Raw genomic sequence first — 25708 nt, forward strand, 5'->3', positions numbered from 1 at the left:
GTTTTAATACGCAGTCAAAAGGTCTGGACAGAGAAAGAAGCAAGACAGCAATGAAGGGACAAACGGATTACATTTCAGCAACACTTGACTACAGCTCCCCAGCCCCCGGGCACTCACCCATCTCTGCGTCACAGCTCGAATCAGATCTACGTCGACAGTCTTCTAAAGAATCAGACTAGTATCTTTGCTGAAATTTTTAATTGCCAATTTATGAACAATGCTTGTACAGTTTCTGTGGAAATGGGCTCACTGGAATACAAAATTCTATGGACTCAATCCATCTCCGAGTGGGGGGGAAAAAAACCCTCTTTTTTCGTTGATATGTTTGTGCTACATACAGTATAACCGCTTCACCACTGCAGACCGTGCACATGGCAGATTTATCTCAAGGAGAGCGAAACACTCTGGAGGACTCGTGCGAAATTTGAAAACATTCAAACAGTGATCACTTTCTCTTTCAATTGCTTGGATCTGAGGACAAAATAGCATCTTATCCCACTTGCATGACGTGCTTTCTGAGGTACTGCACTTCACAGCAAGGAGAAAGAAAAACATCCGCCTGCTTCATTGCAAACTGTATTTTACTTTGATTTCCAATAAATGTGCCCCTTTGCTTATTTTGTTGTTTTTTTTTATTGCTAATAAGGCGATTTCCATGCGCACTAAATTAGACGGGCCTGTTTTCAAGCACAATACATGTGATGGTTATCAAACCAGTAATTCCTTGCATTTATTTTGGTAGGGCTTTCAGCTCTCCTGGGCAGTTATGGTATTAGGGAAAACATTTAAGAATTAACATGAAAGGCTTTCAAAACGATTAGAGCAACTCATGTGTAAATAAAAAGAAAAGGTTTACAATGAAGCAGTATAATAAGCTGTCAAAATGTGCAGGGGGTGCCCTCACAAACGGGAATCTGCATAATGAAGTGTGCCAACGTAATTCCTTCAGATGATAAAGCTTCACAATGAGGCAAACAGAAATATTGTTCTATATATTAGATCACACTATACTCTGGGATACGTTTCAGCGTTAAGCTGCAAATCTCTCTTGCCGAGGATTTGTCCCCCTGAATGCTTTGTGCCTGGTAATATTTGCCAAATACAGTACATGCAGTATTGAGAGAGAGAGAGGAAATAATGCAGCAGTTAGTTTAAGACGGCAGGCTTGGGGCTTCGTCGCTCGAGCTCAGTCAGTACCTACTCTCGTTAACTTGTTTCAACGTGCCAGGAGAGGCTACAGGACAGCATGGATTTCTGTCTTATGCTACCACCAGAAATATCACAGAGAAAATACTGAATATTACTTTGCTAATATTTACAATATTTAACAAGGGGGTACAGCACTTTTCTGTGCCCAAACACAGGCTGCTGGAGTCCGTATCAACCACGCAGTGGGCCCACACAAGAACACAGTATCAGAGATACAGAATTCCACACTTGCACATTATGCAATTACTGGGATTTTAACATATTTTTCAAAATTAATTCTGTAGGAAGTCATAGCCTCTACATCTACAATGTAGCGAAAATGAGTCGGAATCCTTTTTATATAGGCCAGATTACAACAAAGACAGCCGCACTGCTTCCACAGATATTTAGAAAGTGCAACAGAACAAATATCGATTGAGTAATGTGTACAAAAATGTGCAATAGAAAGTCAAATTGCCTGTGGTCACTGTGCAGTTTTTGCTGAAATGATTCTGTTCCACATACGCAGCAAGCTCAAATGAAGTATTTTGCGGTATACAGTAAAAGTCTCCGCTTTAAAAATTAAGAAAGATTATGTAACCTGAACCAATATTAAGTTTCTCAAGTCATTTTCTCTCTCTCTGACCTTAACCATCCTGCATCACTACTTTTATCATAACTCATGCGTTCCTCACGGAGACTGAAGATTAACAGTGACGAGGGCTCGGGAGGAGGAGTGTAGGGAGTGTGGGAGTCCCAACTGATGAAACTATTTAAGCATGTCTGAGACGCATGAGCTTGTGGAATTCCAGAAAGACAGCACACCTGAGCCTCCAGAGATGAAAGGACCATTTTACAAGTTGATGGGCACCTACCATATCCTGAAGTATTTATTTTCTTTAAATGTTTAAAGGGCGGTGTCCTGCAGATCACACTTCAGAACAGGGTGACAGGAGTGCGGGTTTTCAGCACAAGAGCAATAAACAAGTGTTCAAGATTAGTCTTTAACGCTGTTCTCATATGAAAATAATTCAGGGATGTTTTCACAATCTTAAATTACAATGAGAATCTGAGGTAAAATTGAGATCTGACAGGGGCAGGGTGACAGGATAAATCTAAGGAGAATTGTGATCCAGCATTTCTGTAGAGAGATGTGTTTTTTAAAGTAGATGTGGCATAATGACCATTTAATCAAATGGAAATACCACTGGAATACTATTATATAATACTATTTCAAATTAATCATTGTAATACACTGAATTGTTAAGTATTCATGCCTCTCCTGGTACCCAATACCACCATTGTGTTGGAGATCTTATAGATTTAACCTGGACAACCTCAAAAACAGACAAAAGAAATGAGCCTACAAGTCCCCTGCAGTCTGTGTCAGATTCTACGAAATCTTGACCTTGCAAGGACAAATTGGATGAATTGGTTGCCTTGGAAAGACCAGTCTACATGAACGAAAAAAGAAGTAAGATGGCTGGATATTGAAGCCGTTTCGGTTTTGGCAAAGGATGCCTTTTTTTTTTAAATTACAGGCCACAAGGCCTTAAAGCTTTCTCAAGATGAAGAAACCTCCCTCTCCTTGGCTCTAGTGTTATCGCTCCGTACTTCCTCCTGTGCTTTATTCAGCCTTGCCCATGAAGCAATAGTTTTGCCACCGATAGCGCTTCAAAAGAGGGGCCTAATAGAAAAATGTGGGAGTCAAAGCTGTGCTGTTGCTGTTCCAAGACAACCCGTACAACTGTGAATGTGCCCCTTCTGCACCTCTTTTCCTGTAGGAATTAATAACACAACAATAAAGATGTACAGGATTATACGTCATCCTATTTCAGGATTGCAGGCTCATCGCTTTCCAGCCCAACAGCAGAATTTCAATAGAACTGTCCCAAAGATACAAGGCCAGGTCATTTCCTGGCTACAAAGAGCAAAAAACCTTCACCCATTAATGTCAGCCCTGAAAATGAAATTCCATGGAGGCAGATCGACATGGGGGGGACAGCTCTCTTCCCTTAGCATTCTTTTGATCTTCTTTTGTTTTTCCCCTAGGAATCACCACTCTGTAGAATTCCACAAAACACGGCACACCACGACAATCTGGTCCATGCAATGTCTAATCAATATCTTCATGCACATGCACAAATCTTATGTGCATCAATACCTAAAGCATTACCAAGAGGCTTTCTGGACCAATAAACCGTTCAGCTGCACACACACCGTTATTAAGTTTTCCTACGCTAAGACCTGACAACAAGCTCTGAAGCGCTAAATGAATGTCAACCACGTTCTTGCTTTAAGATGGCAATCTTTTTACACCATTACCGTGGCATCCTTGTACAGTAAACTAGCCAGGCACAGTTCCAAAGGATCAGTCTTTTTGATATCAAAACATGAACATTTAATTATGTTCATGGTAATCAACTACAATACCTGGCCTTGATTTAATATTAAGAGTCGCTATTGGATGGAGAAGCTTCTGGAATCACGATCGACAAAAACGGACACTACGTGCGCCCACCCAAGACAATGAACCACCCCCCTGGAAAAACAGCCCAAGAGGGTGAACACTCCTCCCCGTGCCTTTGCAAAGTTGGGAAAGAAAGGCTTGGAGATCTGATTCACTCCAAAGACATCCCCATCGGCATGAGAGGGCAGACCACAGCCTGCTTTAAAAGCACCTTTTAGAGGTCTGTCTCGCATATCAAAGATTTAAAAAAACAACAACAACAAATGTCCATTAAAACACAAACACTGCAGAACTCTGAGACTTGTTTAGGCTGCTAAAAGCTTACTTTGAGTCATTTTCCAAGGAGCAAAGTGACACACTGCAATTAAAATGAGATTACATCATTTAACTGTTTCTTGTACTGTGTACTAGGAGAACAACACAGTCGAGGACAGGGTGGTTCAACCCCGGTCCTGGAGCTTCTCTGCAGGTATTCATTACAACTCAGCTCTAAATGACCTAAATCAGCTCACTAGTGACTTAATTAGATCGACAGAACCACTTCCAGCTTTTCAGGTGTTGCTGCTTTAAAAGCACCTGAAGCACCTGCAGACATGTTGGCCCCACAGAGCTGGCAAGAGTCCACTCAGGGTTACGCCAAGGGCACCCAAACTTTAGTATTCCAGTAATCTTGAATCCAGGGAGTTTCCTGTACGTCTTCAAGTTATAAGCAGCTATACTCCTGGGAAAAGTGTTAAACTGATCCAATTAAGGTTTAACCAGAACCACTTATCCCTGTTTCACAGCTTTCAGCAGTTGGTGATTTAGAGAGAATCTTGCAGGACTCCAAACCAAGTGTCTGAGCTGGGAACCGCTGGACCATAGGGTAACTGCACACAGACACCAGTTACATACAAACAGACGGAAACACGTTTAATTGCCTTTTTACTGTAAGCTTATGAAAATGAATGGAAAACTAAGACGTTAAAATTAAAATTGACTAATGTACAACAAGTATAAAATAAAGCATTATCATCATGTGACAAACCTAATATAAACACTGAATAATGACTTAATTTTTAAGTTTATAATTCAAAGAATCAAATCTTCTTCTGACAAATTACTCCCCTTGAAAACTTTATTTTCCTCTATATAAGCAGATCAAAAAGCCATTTATTAAAAAATAGTACCTTGGACAGAGATTTCAAAATCTAACAATCCAACAAGTCTAATTATTCAAATGATGTCTTATATAAAGGAAACAGATTATATTACAACACTTATAAAGTCATGTTTATTAAAATAAAAGATTATCTTAAAAGCACAATAATGCAAACTATAATTACTAACCAACAAAGTCCATAGAAGTACGTGCTGATTTGTTTTCCTTCCATTTCAATAAGTTCATAACGTTAGAAAACACTTTAAAAAAATGTTTATGGTCTATGAAGAAACAGAGCAATACGTCACACATATTTACTGTTGGTACAGTCATGAAAAGGGCAAGCCTTTAACTAGAAGCATGTAAAAAATGTCACTATTCACCAACAAACTGTCTAGTAAAAACTGTTTTGCTCGGGACTTGCACTTTCTACAAAGACGAATTATAAAATCTCTTTTGCCACATAAACGTAAGAGGGACAATTACAAGTTACTGCCCATCTAGCAAATACCTGATCACCCTCCTCACTGACTGGGGATCAAACCTGGATAGCGGCATTGAATCCTAACCATTAAACCATCGGGGAGTCCCCATTCCATAAGGATTACGGACAAGTGTCCTACAGGCATGACCCTCCAGTCAGATCTTGCTCGACAGGAGCAGGGCCTGGCACAGGAACAGTTTCAGCATTCCACACTGCAAGCTTGAAGAGTTAGTAAGGAGTCACGGGGAATGTCCAGTTTTCCAGCTCAGCAGGCAAACCCCATCTATAAAGAGAACTTGCAATGATTTTCCAAACCTCGTCAGGTTTTTTTTTCCCCACACCCTCTCAGTAGCTTACTTTATTCTAGCCTGCTTGTTCTTCTCATGCTCTCGCCCCTGAAATGGCACTGACCCCCTACATCACTGGTTTGGGGTCACTGCACTCACTGCAGCCACTTTCCAGTAAAGCCCTGCCCTTCACTTTCAAGTCCAGCTGGGCTGTCAGCTGTGACTCTTCGCTAAGGATCAACTTTGTAGGGCAACACCACAACTATTCCAGCTTCTGCACCAAGATCAGTTCACGTCAAAATAAACGCCAAATTAATTCTCCACTGCCTCTATCTGATGTTCTTGTATGTTCTTTGTCCCTTAGTGATCTGGGTTCATGCGGCATTTCCAAGACTGGTTTTATTTGTTGTGCATTCAACTTTCTCTCGTCACTGTTCGTTGACTTTGTCCTTGCAGTTATCAAGAAGAAAGAAATTAGATGAATTTCTAGCACACGGATTCTTCAGAATAAAACCGTGCGCAGTTACAAAATGACAGGAATAAAACTGAAGCGAGTCTCAGAGGGCTGGTTAGAGCTCTGCATTCACTTTTTTTATACACATTCCCTTTTAGTGACTTAGCTCTCATTCAGGTTGTAACTCAAATGTGCTGTATATTCTGTATGTTTGTTCACAATTGGCTGGAATTGCAGCAGGTGTCACAGTATATTACTTGTTCAGAGATGAGATTGGTAAGGAAGTTACATGATGACTCTGTATTAAACCATAATAACGAATATGCTGTAGGTTAGTCTATGTAGTAGGATTCCTATATAGAGTACTTACCATTTAGTGATGTAGAACACGTATTACTTTGCAACACAGATAAGACATAAAACTTAAAGCACAAAACAGGCCCAATACAAAGAGCACCATTCTCCTCTTTCTCTTGCAAACATGTATGATGTAAAATGAATCCTCTAAGCCACAGTGAATATTAAAACCACACGCTAAAAAACGTTAAAAAACCCACACACTTGAAGGTTTTAGGGCACCGTCACAGAAGAGCAGTGTGCATATTTTTCTGGCTTTGATTTGCTTTTAATGCCTACGTTCTACATACGAATCTGGGGAAAAAACTCTTGAACCCTTTCCATCACCTTTGCACAAAAACTCAGGATAAGCAAAAGAAGTTCAAATTCTGGAGCTTTCAAGACTGAAAGGAAAGACTCAAGGCTCCGTCTTTCCTCTCCCCTCCTTTGTCTCTCTGTAATTAACATTCCACATTACTTATTTTAAAAATACCTCCTCCTCACCCTTTCGACACGCCAATGCTATGAATACAGCCCCTTCCTAGACGGTGCTCTCAAACCACCACCACCAGGAGCTTCTGAGGATCGCGCTAAGTGCGTGGCCCTCCAATTAATTTGATTAGTAAAAAATAAATGAAAGAGTTGGGGGAAAAAAAATAATCAAGGCAGGGTGGCAAATTCACTTGAAATGGACACTCTATTGGTGCATTGTGCCAAATCAACACTGGAATGAATGGAATTTTACATATAATCTATTACTAGATCATGCTCTTTTCTCCCCTCCCCCCAATTCTTTATGCCCGTTCAACAGCACACCAGGAAATGAACACCTGCAAGAGAAAAAGATGCAGATTTCGGAATGGCATCAGACGTCCCTTGTCATGACTTGCAGAATTAACAAGACAAACGCTGCTCAAGTACTTCTGCAATATTACACATAACTGTTCGAAGCAATGTTCTTGCGTCTATATTATCTACACATTGTGGCAAACAAAACAATGACATCGTTAACATTGGTATATCATTGTCTTTATGGCATTGTACAGTATTTTAAATACTAACGTCATACCAAACAAGGAACAGAAATGAAGAGTAAGGCCAGCTATTGATTTCACGCTACTGGCAAAGTTTTCCAAAAGTTGACAATGAAGTTTTTACGGTGTACAAAAGCAAAAAAAAAAAAAGCTAAAAGAATAAGGGCTCGTCTTGTACACCAAAGGTTACAAAACAATTAAATGTTTATGGAAACATTGTGGAAACTTGCAACCAGCTGCCTAATGAGGAGAAATTACTTTTGCACCAGCTACAAGACATGTTAATGCCAAGCCTTATACAGTACAGCCTGAGAAAACTGCTCTCCACGTCAGCCTCCAGTTTCATCAACAATAAAAAAAAAACAGCAAAAAGCAACTCCCTGCTCTCCTGTTAATGTTTCTGGCACAACACAATGCAGTAGAATTGTAGTTCTTATTCTACCATTTTCTAATTCAGAAAAGTAAAAGAAGGACAGGAAACTATGAAGTAAGAGAAGCCATTTCAAGGGGTGTTATACAGGAGTTACCAAGCAAGCACATTGCACAAAATAAGGAGGTCAGCAGACTTTGCATGTGACCTACAGTGCCTTGGATTACGGCCTATAAGCCTATTAGTGTAAAGTTGGACACAGAGACCACCCTGCCTCCATTGCACAGGCCAAGATTATCCAGCCGCCAAGCTCCAGCCAGTCGACTTGAAACGTGGATCCATCTTGGCCATCTGTACTGTCAACTGGCACACAAAGGCAGCTACTGTGTTAGGTGTCAGCAATGACAGTTGTTCCATCTTTTTTTAAAGTAAAAGCGATTTATGCCGTACTCCACCAAAATGGCTTAGACCAGAGAATTGCATCTGTTGCATTCTAATTAATTACATTAATTGACCTGTCTAAATGGGACAAGCAAGGCTTTTAAAATAACAAAGAACTGTAAGTATGCCATTGCTAATCCCCCTCTCCTCTCCATTTGCACTTGCATAAGAACAGACAAGGGCAACCATGTGATTTATATTAACTATTACAAGCAAAAACACACACGCCCACCTTCCACCTACCACCCACACATGCCTTTTCAGGAAAAAAGAACCAAATATTGCTTCTGCACAAAATCACACAATGACGTGCACGAAAAAACAGAAGTTCAGCAGTAAAACAGTTAAAAAGTAACACTTCTAGCATTTAAGCAAAAGAATATACATTAAAATGTGTTATCAACATTTTAAAAACAGATCAAATTAAATTAAAATTCTACCATGAAAATTTTAGAGAATTAATCACATGGAAAAGACCGATAGGTAGAATATATTTTCAGCTAAACATTGCAAAAAATATCAGTCTTAAGAATTCAATCATTCAGTCTCCTTTTTAAACATACTGAGGGAGTAATCATGATTTGATTTAGTGAGAATTACGGATTTCAGAAGAAGGCAATAGCATATGAAAGCTGGATGTACAAACAGCAGTCCAGTCCAAATTCAGAAAAAGCAGAGAATCAAGATTTGATACAAACAGGGTTTTTTTTGTCCATTCTCACAGCAGTCTAAGGATCACTGAAAAAGCAAATGTGCTTAAAAGGCAATTGCTTGCAAAAGCAAGCACTAAAGGCAATGTGCTTAAATTTATTCAGTTTGATAAGTGAATATGTAGGCATTGTACTGAAGAGAATTACACTTACAAATACACTGAAAATATAACTCAAGTATAATTGACCTTTTTAAATAATGAAAACTAGGTGAAACATTTGTTTGACAGCCGAGGTCAATATACAAGTCAACGCGTAAAGTAACGCATTCTTTGATGACCGAAACTTCTTTTTGCTGTTGAGAAGGACAATGCAGAAGTATTGAACTGGAAGTGCCCTTAATTGATTTGGATAGAGTTCACACAAAACAGCAGGTCATCTAAAATAAGGGATTTGACTTCCAAACATCAAACAGTTGTTAAGAACATTCATTTCTCAATAAAAGTATTCATTTCAACATATTTATATTAAAATAGAAATAATATACTGTCATGCAGTAAAGGTATAAATAATCACTTTTTCTGTGATTGAGAAGTGTTACAGTGTACTATTAAACAGCTGTAACATTTTTAAAAAGAAGGTAATAAATTAACAACAAATCAGCACAAGAACAGTACTTGCATTAACAAGACAATGAACAGTATATTAATACTGTTTATGTGCTTGATAAGGATAAAAAATAGAATAGGTTTTGTGACAAATACACATTCTGTTGATATAACAGTGCAGACTAAACGGCACTATAGAGCTCAATCCATATTTCACTGACAAAAGGAAGCTACACAATACAGCTAAATATAGCTGTTAAGTCTATGACCCATCAAATTTTAACCTTTTGATAATACATTTGAAAAAGTTGCATGCAATTTCAAGATACTACTGAATAATCAAATTCTGTCAAAACCTTTTGATTATGCAATTCTTCGCTTCCATTTGCAGTGGCACAAATAGAAAGGTACTGTTTGACACGGTGCCATTTCAATGACAAAATACAATCTACTGCTCAAATAATTCTACAGAGGGATTAACATTTCTCAGGTTGAGCCAGAGATTATGTGTGCGGATCTTGAATTTCATCATCTTCCCATGGCACAATAGCTTATTCTTTCCTTTTTCATCTATTCTCTGATGAAGGGTCAGGAAAGCTTAGCTTCTCTGTTGCATTCATTTCATTTCTACATTAACCAGATACCTTGCAGTCTTTAGCCCTTCCATGTGCAGGCACAGTCAATCCTGAGCCACCTTGGTTACTTGGTAGGAACAGGCACAGCCATTCAATCGTATACTGCCCCCAGGTGGTCGAACATGTACCACGCACATCTGTGGATCCTTGAAACCAGCGCAATTATGGTATTTTTGCTGGGGAGAAAATGAACCGCATATCGCCCCTGCCAAAACCTCACTCCAATTTCCTCAGGCATGCCAAGAACCAATCAGCAGCTCACTGTATGCAAGTGACAGGAATACACAGGTCTCCTACTCCTGGAAGTTAGCTTTCCATTTTGAAATATATGGGGGTCTATTCACGGAGAGTTTGCACACGAGGCGAGGAAGGGCTTCAGGCGTTTGGATGAAATTTATTTCAGAAACAAAAGAAAGCTGGAACAAAATCATCTAGGACTTTTTCCAACTTAGCGTTATACCCTTTTTTAATCAGTTATTTGCTACGGTGAATTCATCTCGTCACTGGATTTTAGCTACCTAGTTTAGACACAGAGAACAGTAACTGCTAAAACTAGTGAAGGAGAAGCATTTCATTAATTTCCCACTGATTCTGCGGCACAGCCCTAATGCATGACTGATGCTTTTTTAATGGATATACAGTACGATAAGGACCTTATATTGGTACAACAAAAATGTCAACAGCGATCATTAATTTGTAAAATTGAAGATTTCATTACAGGTATTACTTGAATGCCTACTTAATATTGATCTATTACATACTACAAGACAAGCAGTAAGTACTTGTCTTGTAGTACAAGTAGTAAAGATACTCCAAAAAAATACCATTATTCAAAAGAATAAAAACAGACATATTCTGTACCAACATACAGAATTCCCCCCAAAAATTATTTTTCATGTTTGCTTGCCCAGTAATGAAAAGTATTAGGTAGTTAAAGGTCACAAAATTGTGCCATTCTTGAACACAGACTGACACATAGTGCCAGAATATTTACCATCTTTGGCATTAATGGTGTATCCCCTATATTGTTTAAGAATACTAATTATCTTCCTAAAGAAAAACAATTTATTATTATTGTACTAAACACTAATGGTCACTAAGGTTGTATCTTCATCACACTACCACAATACAAACAGGTCGCAAAAATATTCTAAACCAAAGCTTCAGACCTGTCCATGCAACTTCCTTGGCTTGAAAGGTGTCTACAATATACTGAGGCAGCCATCTTACTACATCTGGAACATTCGAAGTGGGCTACTGCAGGCCACATGGGGTGAATACTGCAGGTGTTAGCCGCCACAGCTGATGTATTTCAGTATCTTGAGACAGAAAAATCATCCAATACATCCATCTTTGCAGAAACCGCATGATATCACATCAGTAATGACATCAGGCTGGGTTTACTGGCTATGTATACAGAATTCTGTCGGAGGTTCTCTGAATGTAGCTACAGTATAGGCCAAGGCACTCTTACACCTATATCATGATCTCACAAAACACTAAAAAGAAGAGGGATAAAATACTGGTGATTAAAATTATACAAATGCCAAATGATGGATTTTCTTTAGACTCGATTAAGAAATTGAAAGCCTTACGTTTTCACTGATGTTACGGGCTTGTCATGATGCAAGGTTGATTTTATTGTGAACAAAAGCTTCCCCATCAAGTGCCGCTGTATTCAGTGAGCGTGCCGCACTGTGCTTAACACGGCGGTGGCCGGTTCTTAGAAGGTGAGAACTATTTGGTCAAAAGTAAAGGAGAGCGCCCACTGACACAAAGGCTCTCTCCAGACAGTTCCAGCATGCAGTGCCAAATCTGCAGTCGGTCTGCCTTTGAACAAGCCTCTTGGAGCACTTTTTCTTCCCAGGCAGGGCCAAGCGTCTGGGAGAAAAGTGTCTTTTACTGTTTCCTCATTGTGGAGGATGTCAGGTTCTGCAGAGCGCGAGTCTTTGATCACTTTGTTATTAGTGTGGTATGTATAGACAAGAGGAATTCAGTTCGCATCGCGATCCTCGTTTTCTTAATGCATGTGCTTTGTTCTTGGCACAGATCTACCCTCGCAATCTTCCCCTCAGTCCACCTTTACTGGGGCTCCCTGCTGCAAGAAGCAGCGATTTCATTCCCCTTGTCGGTCAGAGGCTCCGTCTTGGAAAAAAAATTACTTTCTCAGGCTTCAGAGCAGAAAAATCACAATGTTTTTTTTCACTGGAGGAGTGGATGATACCATTTACACCACTGTACGACTAACAACCAAAACAAAAGAAAAATCTGGAAAATACAGCTAAAATGTGCTTTTTCAACTTTAAATCAACTGTATTAATATAACAATAATAACAATACAGAAGGCATTTGGAAAACGATTTTAATACCCTTTTGCCTCCATCGTCGTTTCATGTCATAGCAATCAAATTCTCTCCCACTGATGCTGTGTATTAATTTAAGAGGTACGAAAAGCAAACTATTTCAATTCCTCTTCCCAAATGCCAGGTCAAGATTATTTTAAACCCTACTTTTCACACATTTTTTAAAGAAAATTTTAAAAATACAAAGTGAAAAATGAATGTACTTATATCACGCTAAACAACTATAGCGAAACAATTTCTTCATGCTTATTTATGCCAACCTGACTGGTTAACCTGTTCACGTGTGAGCAGGCTCTTAAATTTTCAATGTCTACTTTCAAGTAGTACACCTCCTTTAAAGCCACAATTAGTACTTTTAAAGTGATCTGTGCCCTAGTGAAGAACTAAGTTTAAAACATCTGATTAATCTGTCTGTCGTCACTCTAGGGAGTCTCGTGAGGTTTAAAATGTCTCTTTAGGAAGATGTTCCAAAAGGGTACCGAGATAAAGGAAAGTCACACTCTCCAGATCAAACACTTTGACTTTGCTGAGCAGAGAAACGTAGGTTAGAGCAGTAGAGGATCAGTGTTCAGCAACAGCTTAGACTCAAGTCAAGAGCCGAGTGACCTCCGCGAGGGCCAGGACTCTAAGCCCTGCCTCTGGCTCCCCCTGCTGGACTGGGCGAGGACTCCATTTTAACCCAGAGCCAGGGTCTGTAACCTCGCACAATATGGAGGATTATAAACAGGACAAAGGATAATCTCAATGTATAAAACTACAAAGACAAAATAATACAAATGAAATGCAGTCAAAACTAAACATTCATGTGTGGGTCTGTGAGAGTGTGTACGCCTACTTTATTAGAGCACACGAGAGGTCTTAGACCACAGTTTATCTTCATCACACTTGAACGATTGAAATGATTTATACAACTTTTAAAACGCAATTTCAAACCTTGCAATATAAAAGTACAAGGGCTGCCTAGAAAGTAATTCCCCACAAGCTCAGACACACTGGAAGCAAAGTGAGGTTATGGGAAGAATGAAATCAGAACGAACCCAAGAGAAACTAACTAAATGGGTTTCATAACTGTATTTTTTCTTATACTCTCCATAATCAATCTTAACCAACTTGGAGCACGTTTGATGAGGCATGACACGATCCGAACTAAAAAGAGAAAACTTCAAGCCAAGTACAACATTATGAGAGGCTGTGATGTGCCTTTGAGAAATGTTGGAACTCGCCTCACCCTGGTATAAAATGGCAATCAAGATGCAAATATGTCTACGTGCAAAAAAAGGCCCTCAGGTTTGGCAGTTTTAAACACAAACCAACAAATCTCAAGATTAGTAGAAACCGAGAAGTAAAGTTCTAGAAATACTTCTAGAATCTAAAAGGATCAATCGCAACGTAAAGTCTCTTAGGCACATCAGCAGCAGTGCCAAAAACCGACAGGAAGCACCTGCACTAACACAACCAGGTATCATGGGATACCCAACAAACAGGACTACAGCCACGTGACACGTCACAGCCACCCACACACAGCACAGGCACTACTATCACACACACACACACATCATGACTCAGCATCACAGTGCACATAATCCCCCTGGACACCGGCAAAGCACGGCTTCATTTTCTGATGCGTCTGAGCTCTCCATCACAGAATGAAGAAACCACAAAAACGCTGACAGACAGTTCAGAACAGCAGGAGCATAACAGTATACAGGGCTGTTAGCACTACATTTACATGCAGTAAACCTTCAGTCTCACGGACTAATTGTGAGCAAATGATGTCTGTTTTTGCCAAATGTCTGTTAAATCACAACTGATGTGTTGTCAGCCCAAAAACCATTATGAGAAAAATATATATAGTATACATATGCTTTCTGAACTTTTTTAGTTATTAAACAATTGTTACCAAGAATGAAAATTGTTTCTGTGCTTTTTTATCAAAACTATACAAGCTGTATTGTATGTTGTACAGTAAATACACCATATACACTTTACTCAAGCATTCAGAACACAAACACCCACCATAAGCAACGGGCCTACCTCTATACCAATTACCCTACACATTTTTCCAGTGTTTCAGATTTTACAGGGGAACTTTGTCTATGGGAATCATAAATATCCAACTTTCCTCAGAATAAAGGAAAAATGCACAAATAATAAAACAAGGTAAAAATGAATACTACATTAAAAATCAGGAATATCCATGGTGCCATCTAGGTCAATTGCTTACAATGAGTGTTAATATGCGTCAGCAAATTTTATACAGTATATTTATGACATGAAATAAAGGGCTTGTAAATGTATGATCAAAATGCCACAGGAACAATTTTCATTGATTGTACTAATTGCAATTGTTAACATCTATATTTTCTCATATAATAATGTGGATTTTGGGCTAAAACATCATTCATGATGTGAAGGACATTCAGTAATGACAGACACTCCTTCCTCCCATTAGCCTGTAAACCTGGGGGTTTACTGCAGGCCACAGTGAAACGAGTGTGTGTGTTTTCACCCTACTGAGTGAACAGATGTGTATGCAGGTTCCTGCTGAATCTGAGGCGGCAGCTGGTACTGTTCCAAATGGAATCCTCTCCGGAGGACTGCTCGCTGGTCAATAAGCTCCCCGGGCTGAGCCTGGCCAGGTACACAGGCACTCTGAACCAGCAGAGACGGTCTCGGCATGCTGCCTTCACACTGTGACAGACATCCTATCGCGGAGGAAGAAAAAGGATACCGGCCTCCTTTACTACATTCTTCAAATGTCCAATTGAGAAATGAGGTTGACATTTTAAAAGCTCTGAAAGCAAAAAAAAACAGTCAACAACAAAATATGCAACACTGTTTTGTATTTCAAGGTATTTGAAATTGCTCAAGAAAGAAAATCAAAACGCACTTAACTAGCTATACCAAAAACCTTTCTTCTGATTTTGAAGAAATACAGTGGTGAGATACGACACATCTAAACCGCTCATTGCACTGCTCATTTCCAGAGTTATTTAAATTCTTGACAGTCTGTGTCTATGCCCTCAATGTAGTTTATTTCCGACTTGATGCAATTTTAAAACCATTTTGTAGTGTTCGGTAAAAAAAAACATATGGGCTCAGGCTGGGAAAAAAAAAACATTCTTCAGTATTGTTTCTCAGTTGCTTCATAAAAAGACGATGAATGCAATGTGAATATTAAAAGACTTTCCTTCATGGCCTGTATAAATACTACGCTTACTGTACATGTGGAGACCAGAAAATGTGTTTCAGACATAGCCTAGAATGCCACAGTGAACACAGAGGACAATGTCAGTGCAAGCTGGGAAAAATATCTACTTTGAGCACATTGCAAACATACTGTACAAAAGTCGGATACCTAGAGGGCTGTAATTTAGCAGTTTATTTAGGCTTAGGAGGCTTGTATCTCTCATTTAACATCCCATTTCACTCTAACACCTGAGGGACGGCTCAGTACATGAGTGCAGCTCAGTGTTTTAGATGAAGAAGGAAAAGTTACAAGGGATAAACCTGTTCACTTTTTCCTCTCAAGAAAGTAGCAGGCCGATTACAGCTCCAGGACTGCTGTGAAAATGATAAAGGTGAGACAAACCAGGGGCCAAGATTACAGGTTACAGAAGAAAATTGGACTGAAGGAAGAAGGTGGTGACTGAGAAAAGCAGTACTGCTGAGCCAAACACCAGGGACGTTTGTCAGACCCCCACACCTACACAGTAGCTTTCAGGATCAACTGTGAACCTATTGTGAAAAAACTGTAATGAATTGATAAATCTAGAGATTAAAGCCTATAATCATCAATCTGCAAAAGTAATATACTGTAACTGTAACAAGGTTTATGTTAGAGGACAGCCTCACTTAGTTATTGTAGGAGCTTCACATCAAACAGCCGAGATATTTTGTTTTGCTTATAAGCCTTAAATTAAATTTCAAAAACAGAATCAAACATGAGTGTAGCAGCTAGACGTCCACACTTTAGTACCTTCATCACAATAATACAGATGTTTATCGGAGACCTCCTTCCATTAGTGCACTTAAAGCTGAAAACACTACTTTACCCAAAGGGTTGTGGGAGTATGGAGCAAGCTTCCCAGCCTTGCTGTTGAAGCCAATATCTTGGTTTCTTTCAAGAAAGGGCTGGACAAGATCCTTGAGTTTCTAAGCTTTTAAAATCCAAAGAAGCTAGATGGAATGAACAGCCTCCTCATTTGCAACCCATCTTACATTCCTATTAAAATAATGTAACCACTGTGTACCAAAACAGAGCTTGTTTAAAAAAACTATTTACATGCAAACATTTACAACAAAACACAGAACCTGGGCTCAGAAACGAAGACAAACCAGATTTGTATTACTTTAATTTCATCCTCTTTTTATTACAGCAGAAGTAAACTTTTAAATTCCATTACAACAGATTACCCAGAAGAACAGAGGCAACGCACACTTTCTAGACATTCACAGAACCCCACTTAACACTTACAGTAGGTGCTTAACACTGAATTATAGAGATGGCCCGTGGTAAGAAAAAAAGATCAGTATTGCATTAGATATCCAGCTTATAATTGAGATAAGTCAGTGTAAAAGTTGTTTAAACGGTTGTTAGACCTCAGCTGGAGTCTCTTTAAAAATAAACTCCAGTATGTTTCTGAACAACTAATCTTATTATCTTGCACAAACCTCTAGAAAATGTGCTCAAATGCCAGACACACAATTTAATAGTTTATATGACAAGGAGTACATAATCAAAGCCAAGAAATCAGATCTGAAACTGGGAAGAAAGGTTGCTAAATCAGAGAGAAAGGAACATCTGGACCAGAGAGAAAGATCCCCTACAGGGACTAACATACCAAGGCAAGAGGGAATACTGTGGAGAGAGAATCAGGCACAAACACTTGTAGTGGCAGAGTCTCAGGAAGACATAACCTCTTCACAAGGAAAGAAAGAAAGAGAATTATACCAGCTGATTCCAGACTGTTTACTTGCTCAGTCTACAGCTGTTATTTAACAGAATCAAAGGTGTTTTATCTTGTTTAGTTACAAGTCTGTTTACTCAGTCTTACACAACATAAGGACTACTGCACACGCAAAAACTGAAGACTTAAGTATTCCAAATATCAAAATTAAAAGTGTAACATTTAATAAAGTCTTTTTCAATGAAAAACGTAAGTCTTCATTGAACAGCTCAGTGGCATATGGCTCTGAATTCAATGGATCCAAGAGAAAATCAAAAGAGGGTGATGACATTGAAATAAAAAGTCAGATTGGGCAATCAACCCAACTTTTAATCACAGAAGATGAGTTACAGTATGGAGTACTAGTTATCAAATACTGAAGGCAAAACATCACTCACATACAGTATAGGAATAGAAGAGTGTGTGAATACATAGGAAGAGATATGGCAGGGTCCTGGACTGAATACTCAACTGCACTGCATTTCTAAAGCTCCACTCAGATACAGAAAAAAAGCCAATATCTCAAATCACACGTGCATTTAACATGTTCACTGACATGTTACTCTGAATGCAACAATGTGCAAATCTAAAATAAAAAATACAATGTGATTAATTGTTGTGGCCACTGGGAGGCAACATTAACACAGCAAATGTTCAGAGCTGTTGGTGCGACTCTTAAACAACGAACGACGCGCAGACTTACATTCTCAATGACAAATGTCCACTCCTTATCTTCAAACTCTTCTGCATGGGGGTCCTGCGTACAAAAACACAAACACAACCGATCACATTTCCGAAGAGTGAAATTACAGGAATTATTCCACGAAGTACAGAAAAGGTCTGAAGAGAAATGCCGTGACCATCTGTAAGACAGGTTTTGTAATCGTCTTGAGCGATAAATAAAACAGTTTCATTTTCTTGAGGCTAAAAGGGATATATTAATGAAACCCATATGTGTATACGCAGACGCTTCTTGAAGAGAATGGGATGGGAGGGGACTTAATTCAGATGATTTCAGTTAATGAAGCCATTATAAATTTTACACCAGCTAGTTAAACTAAAGCAACTATGGAAAATAGAGCTGCTGAGATGCTTAGAAATGTAAGCACTCTAGAATACTTAAATCTAACTGTTGATACAGAATTTGTCCTATGCTGCTTTTAAATCATAACTCACGAGCCACTGATGACTTTTGTTAATATATAAATTGTGCACACTGTAATAAAAGTTATTCAGACGATCATTTGTTCTGTTTTGAGGGTTGATTTCTCAAGAAGAGCACCAGTAAAAACATGCTTCACACAAAGTCTGGTCAGATTAGCGTTACAGTAGAGCTAGATAGCTCTGCATTTAAATAAGTTCCAGAAACAAAGTTTCTAACAGAGGCTTAAGAGACAAAGCCAGCCAGCAGCCATGGCACCCTGCAACTCCCAAGTGGCGGTCAACTGCAGCTCAGCAGGTGTGAGCCTGGTCAGTACCTGGATGGGAGACCTTCTGGGAAAGCTGAGGTTGCTGCTGGAAGAGGTGTTAGTGGGGCCAGAGTGGGGCGCTTACCCTGTGGTCTATGTGGGTCCTAATGCTTCAGTATTGTGACGTGGGACACTATACTGTAAGAAGGCACTGTCCTTTGGATGAGACGTAAAACCGAGGTCCTGACTCTCTGTAGTCATTAAAAATCCCAGGGTGTTTCTCAAAAAGAGTAGGGGTGTTACCCCCGGCATCCTGGCCAAATTTCCTATTGGCCTTTACCAACTACAGCCTCCTAATAATCCCCATCTCTGAATTGGCTTTATCACTCTGTTCTGTTTCCCAGATGGTACAGTATGTGGTGAGCGTACTGACTCACTGTGGCTGCTGTCACAGCACACTGGTGGTGGTGGAGGGGATCCCCATTACCTGTAAAGCGCTTTGAGTGGAATGCCCAGAAAAGGTGCTATATAAATGTAAGGAATTATTATTATTAAATCGTATTTCTTTCTCACCCACCTACCAGGACTATTCATATTATTTGCCTTTTGAGCACTGACCGAAAATAACCATCCAAAAATAAATTGTTGTGTTGTACTCCAGGAGCTCTGAATCAAGAAGAACACCTATCGGGTAAGCTAGGGGTCAGATCTACAGGACACTACACACAGAAAACCCAGAGTGGGAGACAGTCCTTTCTGGAAGTCGGAGTCTGATCATTGTCAAATGATCAGACCCCCTCGTCAGGGGAAATCTGTCTGCAATGTACAGTACTGTAGCAGAGGACATGCATACAGTAGTATACTGCCCCCTCCCAGCTGCCCTGCATACACAGCCCCGTGCCCCATAAACACAGCTGAAAGGATGCCAGCTTCCTACTTCTCACACCAATGAAGTGCCAGGAGGAAGGCAAAACAAACTCAATTTCCAACCCAAACACTCTGTCAAGTCCGTGATCAGCTACTGCAAGCATCCTTGAAACTCTAGCAGATGAAATCAATGCTGCAAGGCAGATTTCATCAGCACGGGAGTTTTAGACGGACGTCACCCCACAGAGCACTCTGATCAGCACCGAGTTTCTGCCGAGAGCAAAGGAATAAATGAAAAGGCTCCTCTGAACAAACCAGGCCAAGATGTTCCACGGCTCATGTGAAAGTTTAACGCATGCAGCTCTTTGGAAAATGTTTTTACTGAAACAAACTTGTTTTCATGTAGAATTGCATCTTTTTCCTTGCAGAAAAAAAACATCTGTCCAACTTTCGCAGGAAAATCTCAGGATTATATAACAGTATGTCCAGTGATTAATCACTGCATTGTGTTTTAGCAGGAAGTTCATAGGTTTTAAAAAGAACAAAAATCACAACATAATTTCATAGTTCACCATAAGCTTAGAGTTTTTGCCAAACGACTCTTACGCTTCAAAACTGAATGAGTGTTAGAAAAGGTGGCCTGAAAAGAGAAGGAACATTGACTCACCAAACAAAAAGTATAATCTGCAGTATCTTTCTTGGATTCCTTCAAGAGGTTACTTTCTAATACACAAACACAAATGAGAACTGACGTAAGTCCCCAAACCAGACGGAAGTCATTACTCCCACACAAAGGGTCTGCCACCCTCCTTTTCTGGCAGGTAGACTAGGCCTTACTGTGCTCCATCCTCAGGGATGTCAGCGTTGCCAGGCTTCAGAGATTACCAGTCTTCTTTCAGAAGAGGCCCTCCCAGCGGGCAGAATGGCAGAACCGTGCCTGTCTCCCATTCCAAGAAGCAGCTTGTTAATGCCACAGCAGACTGGCCGAGTCACCTTCACCTAGTGCATGAGTTCTTCCTGTACTCGTATTACACGGATTCTAACTTGCCTGGTCGAGAAACCTGTAAAAGCACCTCAAAGACGCAATATGCTGTAAACCACAACTCCCCTGTAATTGCAATCATTTTGCAATTGAACTCTGTTCTTATAATATTTTGATAGCACAGTCTTGCACAAAGCAAAATTTGCCAGATGCAATGTTTTGTAGATAGATTTGGATAAATTTGAAAACACTGACGGCTTTTAATGATGTTATTCTGTCTGCACCCAATGAACACTCTGCACTCCCGTTTTTGTGTTGTTTTTTTGTCGGATTTTCTCATTTACGGATGCCCAGCTGTCCTAACATTCCAACCAGGAATATGGATTGAGTCTAAATCCCATGCAGCTGCTTCTACAGTTGTGGCTGAAAGTCTACAGTGCTCAAACGACAAGTTACAGAACACATCCACTCGCTCAAGAAATTCAGAGTTTCAGCGCTTCGAAATAATTTTACAGCTGCTTCCAGCCCAGCAAACAAGAGAAAACAAAACCCAGAAAGAAAATTTGTATTTCTCCTCTTCAAAGCTGCTTGTCTCCTCACCAGTAATTTAAGTGTTCAGCTCTTTGCGAATAAATAATCAACAGTTAGCAAAAATAAATGAGACCCCTAATGTATACTATTTGTTTAGGAAAAAAAGATCTCAAGTTCTACTTGTTTTGGCTAGGTGACATAAAGGAAAAGAAAATTCGAACACAACTTTATTTTTTTTCCTCCATCAATAACTTTACCCAGGTGGATATTTTTATTAATATACATGTCATAACTATATCCAGTTCCTTTACCCAAACGACTGGTAAATGACAAAGATTGCTGATTTATGGGGTAAGAGGTACCAGAAATCAGCAACATTTTTCAAAACATTCTGAAAATGAAGTTAATGTTTCAATTAAAACCTGTCTGGGTTTAATCTACCTCAGTACATGTCTCTCATGCGACCCCCTGGAACACTTGCGATGGACTGCTGTTGAATTTAATCTATTTTTCTTAGGGCTTGGAAAATATAGCCGAGTCGCACATTAAAACAGGAAAAGGATTGGGAAGAAAAAACAGGCACTCCACTAAAAAGAAGGATAAATGCCTGCATTTCTTCACAGACTGCTCCGATAGCTTGTGAGCAGAAACAAGACACGAAGTCCCAGGGGAGGCCCCATTAACGGAACGATGTGTATATTTTTAAACAACTCGTAATGCTGCTGCCCATTAAAGCTGATCATACATCCAGAATAAAACTATAAAAAGTAACAGGAAGTGCACAATCTGTGTGTAAGTTAAGTAAAAAAAGCTAACAGTGAAACACACAAAAAAATGGTTAACCATTAATAAAAAAATAAAAAAATACCCATGAGTCCATTAGTTTCTAATACAGCTGCATTGATATGAATGTGTACAGATTTCAAATGTGGTCAGACAGGAATTTGCTGTACTCAGTGCTCATAAATATATGTACACACACTAAATTATATCCTGGGGCTGGGTACATTTTTCCACTTTTGTGCTGATGCACCAGACACCTTGGGCGTTCCCTCTCCAGCAGTAGTGGGGAGAGACTCGAGACTTTGCAGCAGGTGCTCAGGCTGGCTGCCCTCAGCCCATTTCCTTTGCTGAACTTTCCAAAACCTCAGCACTGGAAAAGCGATCCTTCCGGCTTTGCAATGAACACATCCGCCTAGGTCTGCTGGTGAGTTACGGCTGTTTAAAGTGAAGTGTAATGCGTTTCAGGACTGCTCCATCAGCAGTAGTGTTATAAGACACCTGCTTTCACTGCAGGAATCTTACATCTAAATGCTGAGTTTACCATATGAGTATTTAATTTTTTAATGCATTATTATCGAATACCTAGAGGGCACTCCTTTGTGATTAGAGAGCCAGGGAGACACTTTTTCCATTCCATTCCGACGTTGAATTTACTTTTTATACAGCAGAAACAATCCACACACTACGATATGGACAAAGTCCTGCTCCATTTCTCCCCGGCTCATTCTAAGGACTCCAGACAACTGCTGTGCACAGCTTGAGCAGCAGTCAAGTAGATTCCAACATACTTAAACTCCAAACAAATGACAAATTTGAAGAAGTCTTTACTAACGAGTAGCAGCTGGCAAGGAAGAGAAAGGATTCAGTCTTACGTCTTATCAGTCTTAAGTAGAAAATTTAAGGCAATGGACAGTTTGTAAAAGGATGGCAATAGGTATCTTAGACATAATTTCTCCCTGATGAACCTCAGCTTCATGTAGCAAATCCTCAGATAAGCGGCACACATACAGTAGGTCCAGCATTGCTCTAACAGGGACTTCTGAAGGACTCCAATGGCATCAAGCCACACACTTACCATAAACATTGTCATCTACATATTTATCGTTTTCTAAATTCTAAATATGAACTACAGACTGGATTGGCTGTTTTTGCACCAGGCTGGTCTTCTATAATCTGCTTTGATTATTTGTCAGGAAATGTTTACTGATGTCTCTACACAGCTGAGGCCTGTTTAATATTTTACTTTTTAAACGCTCAGTGCATACTGACAGAGCTCACGCAGAAAGATGTTCACTGCCTACTTTATGGTCACAAGCGACTATCAACGACTACAGGATTTTGAATGGTTTGTCATGTAATACAACCTGATGTTTATACAGGTTTACAGGATGTCTCAGACATTCTGAACAGGGAAACTGGACTAAATCACAGCACTTGAGAAAGACGAAAAGAGTTTCTTACAGAATATTTCATATCAGACCAAGGATGTAAGCAATAATGTTCATCTACAATTTATTTTAAGTCCATATAATAAGACTTTAGTGTACTGTACTAAGAAAAATAACAGACATTTAGGCCATACCAAGAATGTAATTACAAAAACACACTTTTTCCAATCCATCTCCAAACTATGGAATACAGCCAAATCAAAACTTTTTCAGTATAAAGGTTTAGAATTCAAAACAGATTCACTAAGTTTCCTACAGAACTAGTGAAACCATACCCAGCAGAGCTGAAGTTAAGTAAAACCCAGGGGCTGGCTGGTGTACTGTACCTTGAAGAGGGTGACTGTGATCTCGATGTTCTCAGGAACAGGCCACACCACAACACCTCGGTAAGGGTTTTTAATTCCAGGCTGCCAGCTGTGAGACTGCAAGAAATATATGGCAAAATATAAAGGACCAATCACAGGTATGTCCAAATTAAACTTCTAAAATTATATGCGCTTGATAAATTTATAAACACAGTAACATACACTTAGATTTAATCATAGAGGTTTGAGAGAGCCCGTGTCGGTCTGTGTTGGTTACAAAGGCAGCGTAAAGGTTAATTCTGTTCCGAGATGCAGAAAGAACAAACAACACCTTTTGGCTCAACACCTAAAACATTCTACTTTTCATTTTTCATTGCAGAATTAACCTTTACTTATTCCTGGGGTTTCTCGGAGACATTGAACAAAATCATGAAATATTACAAACTTTAATCAATGTGCAATGTTCTGATTGCTTTAGCTCAGTGCCTTGGATAAATGACTGTCACATTTAATGCCCATTCCACTAAATGTCACGGCTCAAAAATAAAACGCTGACCACGCCTACAGTATTGACTGCAAACTCCAATAACGCACATCTCAAAGTGTAATGAAAACAAAAATTCATTCTTAACATCAAATGCCCTGACCATGCTTAAGGGCAAGGATCAAGCTCATTAGCCAACCTGTCATTTCAACAAATAGTAACAATCAAGGACCCAGCTTAACATGGGGGTGATAACATATCTATTTCAACTCTTGGCATCAAGCTCTGATGTAGCTGGCCTCTGTAAGTCCATCCATGTCCTTCAGACACAGGATAACCTTTGAAAGATAAAGAGGAAATTGTCCTTCATATTTCTTCTTGGGCAGCAGTTCACCTGAGCAGAGCACGACTACTGTACATGCATGTGTTTCACGCGTTGTTGCAGAACTCCGCTCATGGTTAAAATCGCGAGACGGACCAACCTTGGAAGATTTCCGCCGACTCCTCCGCGTCCACACCACGACGAGCTTGTCAGGCTGCCTGATGGAGAACAAAAAACAAAAGGGAATCGGGATGAACAGTTGTAATCCGTGATAGCAGACTGAAGTTAAGAAGGGTCTTTAAAAACAAGGACTTAAAGCCAATTATAATGAAAGGAGCGACCAGGAGACTTCAAAGCGGATTTTGAACCAACTTCTGCTCCTACAGTGTTAGTTAACTGACGGGCAATTTTTACACCATTAACCAAAAAGACAAATTAATCAGTTTCAAGCCATTTAAATATGATCCTTTCAGTCCCGAGAAAAACTTTTAAAAACTTTTATTCCAGAAATGGCAGTAATACAGAAAAAAGGAGCTTCTAAACTAAAGCAACTTAATGAATACTACAGCACTTACGCTGTTTCCAGAAGCAGCACAGCAGTTCGGCCATGATAAATAAATGATGACTAAAGGTTCCTAATGAGCAGCAGGTATCATATGAAACGTTCAATCAGGAAGAGCTCAAATAAAATCCTCAGGTATTTCCCACTGAAGGGTCATTCTGCAACAGTTAACCTTCAACTCCGCCACAGCATACTGTAGCTTTTGTTTTTTTTAATCTGAATTAAAGCTGTAATTCAGAAATTACAACATTGGTCTAATGCACCATTCTTGAGATTCTTGAAGACGCTTGTCTAAAAGGCTCTGTTTGCCTGCGCCACTCAGGGCAGTGCTATAACGTTTACATCACATTGCAGTTGGATTTCAGCAGTGACATTGGTCTACTCTGCACAGCTATCCGTGTTTACCAGCAGGGTAAACATGATCTTTGTTAATGAAATCATGACCACTGTAGAGGTAGAAGATCTTGGGAGATATCCGCAGTGACAACAGGCTCCTCTTGCTTGCAGTTTATTTAACCTGTGAAGGCAATAGCCTGGCTGTATGTGTAAGTGGGTAAACTCAGTGGCACAGTTCCTGTTTCCATGGACACCACGGAGGGGTTGAG

General features: G+C 39.7%; 1 protein-coding gene across 8 annotated transcripts in view; it reads right to left on the minus strand.

Annotated features, from left to right (window-relative positions):
• The window catches only part of ehbp1 (EH domain binding protein 1), a 134418-nt gene that overhangs the window by 86454 nt on the left and 22256 nt on the right, over positions 1–25708 (minus strand). For all 8 annotated transcript variants that reach the window (XM_088933852.1, XM_088933853.1, XM_088933849.1 and 5 more), the window contains 3 exons: positions 24702–24759; positions 23757–23852; positions 18114–18167 (listed from right to left, as the gene is read on the minus strand). In XM_088933852.1, coding sequence (XP_088789978.1) covers positions 18114–18167; positions 23757–23852; positions 24702–24759 — 208 coding nt within the window. The remainder of the gene's footprint in view (positions 1–18113; positions 18168–23756; positions 23853–24701; positions 24760–25708) is intronic.

The sequence above is a fragment of the Atractosteus spatula genome, chromosome 15 (genome assembly GCF_055471065.1).
Source record: "Atractosteus spatula isolate fAtrSpa1 chromosome 15, fAtrSpa1.hap1, whole genome shotgun sequence".
NCBI lineage: Eukaryota > Metazoa > Chordata > Actinopteri > Semionotiformes > Lepisosteidae > Atractosteus > Atractosteus spatula.